Source organism: Plecotus auritus (assembly GCF_963455305.1).
Source record: "Plecotus auritus genome assembly, chromosome: 9".
Lineage (NCBI taxonomy): Eukaryota > Metazoa > Chordata > Mammalia > Chiroptera > Vespertilionidae > Plecotus > Plecotus auritus.
In genome coordinates this window covers 110,249,122-110,258,675 of record NC_137783.1, presented here as the reverse complement: position 1 = coordinate 110,258,675, position 9,554 = coordinate 110,249,122, and the positions used below count along the sequence as shown (strand labels likewise).

At 47.2% G+C, this 9,554-nt stretch overlaps 1 protein-coding gene across 3 annotated transcripts in view; it reads right to left on the bottom strand.

Moving 5' to 3' along the window:
* C2CD3 (C2 domain containing 3 centriole elongation regulator) overlaps window positions 1–9,554 on the bottom strand; it is a 134,212-nt gene continuing 124,658 nt past the window's right edge. For 2 of the 3 annotated variants that reach the window (XM_080642152.1, XM_080642153.1), the window contains one exon: window positions 1–803. In XM_080642152.1, the coding sequence (XP_080498278.1) occupies window positions 663–803 (141 nt within the window). In that variant the 3' untranslated portion in view covers window positions 1–662. The remainder of the gene's footprint in view (window positions 804–9,554) is intronic. The other variant, XM_080642154.1, reaches the window with a different exon arrangement.

The window sequence follows — 9,554 nt, the reverse complement described above, 5'->3', positions numbered from 1 at the left end:
TACAAATACCAATATGATTTTATTCAAACATAGGCAGGAACAATGACCTTCAGAGCTAGGTAAAAACAATAAGTTAAAAGCATGGTTTGAATTTCAGACAATCAGATAAAATGTTTGAGGGAGGTGATTTCCCCCTCCTCTCCTACTAATTAATTCAACACAGCATAAAAATAATTTAGATCTATAAAATATCCTTATTCTCAAGCAAATGAACTGAAGGTGATGTAGCATTTCCTCATTTATGCACAATGCATACAATCTACACCTTCCCCCAAAACCTTTAAGGCAGAAATGGCCCATCACAGGCAGAGAGTGAGCTCATGCCAGCAATACGCTGTGTCAAAGACATTAGGAGGAGTTTCTCAGCCAAAAGATGCCTGCTTGGGTCCCTTCAAGACAAGTGGGCCAGTTGGGTGCTGGAATCCATTTTGTTTCTAGTCTTTGCCTCAATATATCAGGAAGAAGCCGAAGTCCTTGCAGGTGGACAAGGGGCCGGTTTGGGATGCTCTCACTGTCTATGCTGTCTGGCTCTCGGGGTGCCCATGAACTAGCCTAGTGGTTTAAGGACTCTGACAGCCCAGAGAGGAGACCTTGCACTCCTGCAAGCTGGACGAGGCTGAGGGCAGTGGGCAGGGGCTCCTTCCTTCAGTCTCTCAGCTGCATTAGTCTTTTTGGGAGTACTGGGAAGAAAATATCCGTGCAATTCTGCGAGTTTCTTCTTCAGACAGGTTGGGAGGCAGCGAGTGAGGTCTCGGGCGGCAAGGCCTTCGGGACGGGGCGCTTCCAGTGCCTTCATTCTTGTCCTGGAGAGGAAGTCATCTAGGTTAGCACTGAGGATGTGGCACCACCAAGAGATGGCTTTGGTTCCTCTCATCTTTTGGTCCTTTGGCTAACAGTGATGCAAAGCACTTTACATACCTGATCTTGTATAATCCTTACCTCAACCCCATGGGTGGGTACATCATTCCCATGTTATGGATGAGGAAACTACAGTTCAAGTGAAATAAACTCAAGGTCCCACAGCTCGGAGTAGTAGAGCTAAGATGTGGAACCAGCTCAGGCTCTTTCTAGGCCTCAGGAGGAGGGGCAGTCCCCTCAAGGATGGGTTTGAAGCCTCATCCGTTCTGTGTCTGTATGAGTCTAGACGAGACATTTGTCCTCTGAGTTATGTCTGTCCCACATGACACCGGGAATATATCCAACTTCTGGGAAGAAGATGTTGGTGAATAATATACTCTGTTGGCCCTTTGAGTTCCTCAAGGTGCCAGGTGACACGAAGCACATACTCATGGTCCTACTGTCAAACATCTGACTCAAGGAGAAAGGTTATCACTAATTCCACCTTTAAGGTGCTTGCATTTGGGTTAGTCCACTGTGGTCCTCGACTCCTATGACTCACTCATTTGCTCAACCTTTTTTCTTGGTGCTCAGTCTGTGCCAGTTTCCTGCCCTGAAGGAGCTCTAAGCTCTATAGGAAAGCTACCACTGGCAGCTGGCCGAGAGCATGGCCCTGGGGAAGAGGGGGAGGCCTCGCAGGAGAGGAGAAAGTGCTAAAAGGAGATGGGGGTCACCACCACAGGCAAACGTGGCTGACTTCACAGCATGCAGCCTGCCCCCTGGATGGACCTCTCTTCCCGCCCTCCAACTCCAGGAGCTGTGATCTTCACTAGCTGAAGAACACTAAGAACACACTGTATACCCCTCAGGCAATGAGGAGCTTGAGACTACCTCCCTGCTCCCTGAAACTCTGCTGCTGATGGGAAACTGAGGTCCAGCTATAGCTGCTTCTGGGACCAGTAACATTTAGTGATCCTTTCCTCTATTTCCTTAACCTATTTATGCAGCCTACTGTGAGAGGGAGACAGAACTGGACAGAATTCATTTCTTGACCTCAGTTAAGCAGGGGAGACAGAAAGATCTACTGAAAGAATTAGAATAGCAGCCAGCATATAAGGAGAGTGGAAATCAGGCATCCCCACTCTACTGCCTGGGCATTAGTTTCCCACCCCTGGAAAAGGGGGAGATGGGCAACCTCGAGGGTCCTTGCCAATCTGGAATTTAAAATGCCAATGGAGTGCACACAACCTGAGTAAGCTCTCAAGTATGACAGGATTTCTTGGGAACCAAGAGCAAAGTGGAGCTAGGGGCTGAATAGACTAGAAGATATGGCTCCATCTTCCAGGCAGACTAGGCTAAAAGGAGAGAAAGGAAACGAACCCTTTGTTAGTGTATGCATTTCTTATTTCCAAAATATGGGAGGCACCTGCATCCCATAATGCCTCAGACCAGGGAAGGCCAGTTGCCTAATCACTGCCTGTTACCTTCCCCTTCCAGATTGAGTGCTCCAAAGGGCATGAATTGAATATATGCTTGTGATTCCAACTGGTCCAGATCCAAGATAAGAGCCTGGTAGCTGTTAGATCAGTGAATGGGCGGGACCAAGCCACTGTGACCAGAGGCTTAAATTGAGTGGGGAGGAGACTGTCTCTTGTAGCAAGTACCTCATTCATTCATTCTGGAACCCATAGTTGTTACTGCCTCCTATGTGCCAAGTCTTTAAAGTCAAATCCTTACAGCAGCATTTTAAGCCTCAGCATACCTTTCTCTACTCCCAAGATCCAAGACTGTTGTTTCCTATTTAGAATTTAGGAGTGACACCAAGTACCATTCCAGTCATCTAGTTGTACTGCAGATGGATCTTCTGGGTCACCAGCTTAATTTCTATTTTTTTTTTTTTTGGATTTTTTTCCTTTCTTTATTTTTTTAATATATTTTATTGATTTTTTACAGAGAGGAAGGGAGAGGGATAGAGAGTTAGAAACATCGATGAGAGAGAAATATTGATCAGCTGCCTCCTGCACACCCCATACTGGGGATGTGCCCGCAACCAAGGTACATGCCCTTGACCCGAATCGAACCTGGGACCCTTGAGTCCGCAGGCCGATGCTCTATCCACTGAGCCAAACTGGTCAGGGCTTTTTTCTTTATTGATTAAAGTATTACATATGTGTCCTTATCTCCCCATCCTCCCCCCGCCCCCAACCTCCCCGCTCATGCCCTCAACCCACTAGTATTTGTGTCCATTGGTTATGCTTATATGCATGCATACAAGTCCTTTGGTTGATCTCTCCCCCTTTCCCTCACCCTCCCCTGCCTTCCCTCTGAGGTTTGACGGTCTGATCGATGCTTCTGTCTCTGGATCTTGTTCATCAGTTTATGTTGTTCATTATATTCCACAAATGAGTGAGATCATGTGATATTTATCTTTCTCCAACTGACTTATTTTGCTTAGCATAATGCTTTCCAGGCCCATCCATGCTGTTGCAAATGGTAGGAGTTCCTTCCTTTTTACAGCAGCATAGTATTCCATTGTGTAGATGTACCAAAGTTTTTTAATCCACTCATCTGCTGATGGGCACTTAGGCTGATTCCAAATCTTAGCTATTGTAAATTGTGCTGCTATGAACATAGGGGTGCATATATCCTTTTTGAGTGGTGTTTCTAGTTTCTTGGGATATATTCCTAGAAGTGGGATCACTGGGTCAAAAAAAGTATGGAACGCTTCACGAATTTGCTTATCATCCTTGCACAGGGGCCATGCTAATCTTCTCTGTATCGTTCCAATTTTAGAATATGTGCTGCTGAAGCAAGCATAATTTCCATTTCTTTCTCTGCTACAGTGAAAGGGGACCAGGGAGATATTGGTCCTCTCTCAAATTCTAAAACCAGGCCTCTGTGTCCTGACAGAGAGGAAGCATTCTCTGTGTTTTTTTGTTTGTTTTTTTTTTAAAATATATTTTATTGATTTTTACAGAGAGGAAGGGAGAGGGATACAGAGTTAGAAACATCAATGAGAGAGAATCATTGATCAGCTGCCTCCTGCACACTCCCTACTGGGGATGTGCCCACAACCAAGGTACATGCCCTTGACCGGAATCGAACCTGGGACCCTTCAGTCTGCAGGCCGACACTCTATCCACTGAGCCAAACTGGTTAGGGCGCATTCTCTGTTTTTAAGAGGCTCTGATGGGCCTTGCTCTCCATGATTGGAAGGGCCAAGTACCTCAGTTCATGAAATGACCATCAAAAGAACTTTGTTGGTGATTCATCAAACCTTTCAGGAGCCTAAGATCTGTTCAACCTAATCAATTCTTTAAAAAAAAAAAAAAGTTTTCATTGATTTTTAGAGAGATAGGAAGGGGGAGGGAAAGAGAGATAGAAACACTGATGATAGAGAAACATCATTGATCAGTTGCCTCCTGCATGCCCACTACTTGAGATTGAGCCTGCAACCTGGGCATGTGCCTTGACCAGAAATTGAACCAGTTATCTTTTGGTTCCTGGGTCGAAGCTTAACCACTAAGCCACACCAGCTGGGCCAACATGATCAATTCTGCTTCTTTTTAAATAGATTTTATTGATTTCAGAGAGGAAGGGAGAAGAAGAGAGAGATGGAAACATCAATGATGAGAGATAATCATTGATCGGCTGTCTTCTGCACGCCCCCTACTGGGGATTGAGCCTGCAATCCGGCATGTGCCCTGACCAGGAATGGAACCGAGAACTCCTGGTTCATTGGTTGATGCTCAACCACTGAGCTATGCTGGCCGGGCCAACCTAATCAATTCTTAAGGATAATAGGTAAGCCCTGGTTCCTGTCCTCATGGGGCTGCTCAGTGAGAGGGGAGACACAGATACCAACCTACCCAACAATCACAGAGATGAGGCCTAGAACTTGGGAGCATGGAGAAAGGAGCAACTATTAACAGCTGGAAAGGTCAGGACTCTTCACACAGAGGTGGGATCTGAGATGAGCAGGGTTTCAGCAGAGCTGGGGGAGGACATGAGGTCACCCCACTGGAGGGAACAGCAGGAGCACAGGCCTGCACTTGCTGCCTGGGCCAACTGCCCTGGAGCTGAATCTAGTGTGGCTGGTTCAGCCAACCTCCCAGCACCCACACCCAGACCCAGCGACTTAGGGGGCCTTATCTGTATGGCCCAGGCCCAGGGACCAGGGCTTGGCTGTGTGTACAGGGTGAGGCAGAGGTGTGGAAAGACAGAGAACACACCCTCAGCAGCATTTGGTTTCTGTTGACATCAACAGGGTTTAAAAAACACCTTGACTAGTAATAAAAGTTTTTTCTTCATCAGGATTGCTACCCTAAAATACACAACCTGGAGGAGCTGGGCAGAGGTGAAACTAGCCCTTTTGGCAGAAGCAAGTTGTCACCGTAGCCTGGGATTTGCAGGAACCTCAGCTTTCCTGGGGAGGCAGGAGGAACCCACATGGAAGCAGGATCCTCCGACTAAGGGGCTGTAGGGGCCCTGGAGTCTAGGCAGTGGGTGTCATATATGGGGTGACATTCCTGGAAGGATACTTTGAAGAGGGACTTGAAAAATCATGAAGGTGGAATCTGAATAAGAAAGATGCGAGAGGGTGTTCCAGGTGGAAGCTCAACTTGAGCAAAAGTGTGAAGAAGGAATTTCTTTGCTGGGAAAACAGTGGGGATGGGCCTGGTTGAACTGTACATAGGGAGGATGGAAAACAAATCCAGAGAGAGGAACTGATGCTTGCTGAGGGAACTTCCTAAATGTCTGGGGAGAAAGTGACCATATTCCTCTGTGGGACCTGGGGTGGAGGTCTGACTACTGTCCTGGGTTGAAGGACAGACTGGTTTTTCCAATGGTCTGGGTAAGCATGGTAGCAGGCCAGGGGCTTTCCAACAGTCCCCATTAAACCCATCCAGCTTTCCCATTAAATTCTCCAACTTTCAAATATGGGAACCTCCATTTTCTGAGCACCTGGACACCCAGGCCATGAAGAACAACAGGCCTTAATGCCTATTATTTGAGACAGATGTATCTCAAAGGAGACTTTAATGCCAAAGGTAGAACTCCAATGGGGTGAAAATAAAGTGTCATGGAAGGAGTGAGGTATGGTGGTGGAAGGAAAATTTGGGGCTTCCTGGGCACCTCAAATCAAGAGGCTAACTCTGGCTGGGAGCTGGTTCTAGTTCTGGCTCTAGGCTTCTTAGACAAGTGATTTTGGGCAAGTCACTTTCTCTCTGGGCCTCGGTTTCCCCACCTGAAGTGGATCAGGAGGAGCAGATAATGCCAGAGGAGGTTCTGTACCCGGGGACTTATCCCAGCTGTGGTTCCCTCTTTGGCTACGTCCCTGTGATGCACCTTCTCCAAGGCACTGTGATTTGGGTTCCCTCCACTCCAGTCCCCAGATGGGTCCCCCTGAAAAGGCCACATGTTCCCAGGAGGGTGGTAGGTGCAGGTGCCCCCACTTATCCCTGGGACTTTCTCACAGGGGAGACAGTGGGTGGAGCGGGAGGAACACTGGTCTGTGGCCAAGCTCAACTGCCCCACTTGCATAGAGCCAAGATACTTTCTCTCTGTCAGTAACGTCATTGCCAAATGGAGCTAAGAACTTCTGTTAGGCCTTCTTACCTCAGGTCTACTGTGAAACTGAGAAATAAAATTCAGATGTGACCAAGGTTCTTGCCTGGTACAACATCTTGCAAAACACAGATGCTAAGCTGGAGCTATAGCTGACAACAGCTGCAGAGAGTAAAATGAAGCCTTGCTCTTCTCTGACCTCACCCTAGCAGAGAAGAACTGGGGTAAAGCACCTCCCCAAGGCATGCTAGGCCAGGCCTGGCCAGGCTCTCCCACTTCACTGATCCCTGCCCAGTTAGCCTCTGGGCCTGGCATTAGGACTGAAGTTTTGTTCTTTTCCCAGAGCAGCTCCCCTAAGTGACAAACACTGACTCAGGAGCTGGAAGCAAAACTTTCCAGAGCTGAAAACTGTTAATAGCCTCCTGGTTCTGGCTGGCTAGGTGGGCTTGCCAACAGATCACTGCTTCAGACAAGTGAGGGCTCAGTATAGTTGCCTGCCTTGCTCAACTTTCACCCCCTTGGCTGGCTGCCTGCTCCCGGGGTGGGGGTGGGGCTCACAAAGTCCTCTCTGACTAAGACTTGGTGCTAAAGAGAGCAGTAAACCTAGCAGCTGTGGCTAAGAGCAGGGGGAAGTGGAGACAGACCACAGGCCTAGCCCTGAGAGGCCAATCTTAATCTGACCCACCCAGCCCAGCTGTAGCACGGCTGGGGCCCACGCTCTGAGCTCACACTTCATGCCTGCATTAGAGCTCTAATCATGTGGGTCTCACTACCTACATGCTCCCTTTAAGGAGCCTTCCCTGACAACAGGCTATTCCACAGGGCCTAGGATCACTCCCTCACCTTAGGCCTGTCTCCCCATCTACCCAATGAGGAGGCCTGACTAGATCCAGACTCCTCAACCTTTTGAGCCCATTCCCTGTCAGTGAGAGGGCCCAAAAGTCCAGATTCCCGAGAGGGAAGGGTTAAAGTGACACTTCTAGAACTACTAGCTCCTCCCGGTTTCTGGCCTCAGAGAAGCTTAGGCAACTTGGGCCTAGAACATACCCAGCAGACCTATGGGTCCTTTCCCTTGAGGAGCCTGTCAAATTGCATTCTGGGTCAGGGTGGGCATCAGCCAATTCTAGCTATTTCCCCTGATTTCTGTGCATCCTTGGCCAGGGAGCTCATCTCCTTCCCAAAGCTCTGTGTGGCCCTTATCAGAAACCCTTTAATCTTTAGGTCTCCTCTTGGGGCTCTGCAGAGGACTAGTCTTGGTGGCTCACAAAAATGGGCCTCCAGCTCCAAAAGGAACAGTTCAGCCATTTGGCCTGGAGCACAGGCTGAGGACAGAAGACACCAGGCTCAGGAAGTTTCCCTGCTGATTTGATCTGGTGATTTTGTGGTGGTTGGGTTTCTTTGTCAGGAGTGTATATTTTTTATTTTTATTTTATTTTATTGATTTCAGAGAGGAAGGGAGAGGGAGAGATAGAAACATCAATGATGAGAGAGAATCATTGGCTGCCTCCTGCACATCCCCCACTGGGGATCGAGCCTGCAACCTGGGCATGTGCCCTGACTGGGAATGAAACCTGGTTCATTAGGTTGATGCTCAATTATGGAGCCACAGCAGCCGGGCTTTTATTTTTTAATGTTTTTATTGATTTCAGAGAGAGGAAGGGAGAGGGAGAGATAGAAACATCAATGATGAGAATTATTGATTGGCTGCCTCTTGCATACCCCTCACAGGGGGTCGAGCCCACAATCCAGGCACATGCCCTGACCAGAAATGCTCAACCACTGAGCAACACTGGCCAGGCAATTGTATATCAGATGTCTCTGGGTTTGGGGAAGGGAAATCAAGGGACAGGAAAATTCCTTGGGTTCCTGGGAGAAAAGAAGCAGCCTTAATGCCTTAAGACTCATAGGCAGGCAGGCCATGGACTGCTGTGGCGAGGGCTCCATCACTCTTAGGTGGGGCAGTGTGTTGCTCTGGGCCTCTAACTCTGGGTCTGAATTGAGCACACAGTAAATGCTACAGCCCTGAGCAATGCTTTCCATATTTCTCAGCTCCCCATTCCCAGTGCTAAGCTTCTGATGTCTCTATCCCTTAGTATTTCTTTCCTACCAGTCCACCCAAGATGTAACAGCCTAAGAGAGAAGACATTTCAGTAAAAATGATAAAAATTATAACAGTTAACGTTTGTAAACAAATCAACAAACGACAAGTGTTGGCGAGGATGTGGAGAAAAAGGAACCCTCGTGCACTGCTGGTGGGAATGTAGATTGGTGCAGCCACTGTGGAGAACAGTATGGAGTTTCCTCAAAAAACTGAAAATGGAACTCCCATTTGACCCAGTAATCCCACTCCTGGGAATATATCCTAAGAAACTAGAAACACCAATCAGAAAGGATATATGCACCCCTATGTTCATAGCAGCACAATTTACAATAGCTAAGATTTGGAAACAGCCTAGGTGCCCGTCAGCAGATGACTGGATCAGAAAACTATGGTACATCTACACAATGGAATACTATGCTGCCATAAAAAAGAAGGAATTGCTACCATTTGTAGGCACCTGGATGGAATTGGAGAACATTATGCTAAGTGAAATAAGCCAGTCAATGAAAGAAAAATACCACATGATCTCACTCATTTGTGGATAATAAAAAACATAAACTGATGAACAAAAAGATACAGAGGCAGTAAAGCATCAAACAGACTGTCAAATTACAGCGGTAAGGTTAGGGAGAGGTGGGGGAAATAAGAGATCAACCAAAGGACTTATACGCATGCATATAAGAATAACCAACGGATGCAAAACATTGGGGGGTGAGGGCATGTATGGGAGTGGGGTGGAGGGGGGCAATGGTAAGATATGTACACATATAATACCTTAATAAAAAAAAATTAAAAAATGATAAAAATTACAACACTTAACATTTGTATAGTTCTTACTATGTTGCGTGCCAAGAACTGTTCAAAGACTTTACATTATCTTATCCAGTTAATCCTAAACAAACCCTAGGAGGCAGGTTCTATTGTGCCCATTTTTTAGATAAAAGAAATGAAGCATAGAAAAGTTAGGTAACTTGTCCCAGTTTACACAGCTGGTAAGTGGGAAAGCTGAGCTTTAAACCTAGGCAGTCTGGATTCAGAGGCCATGCTC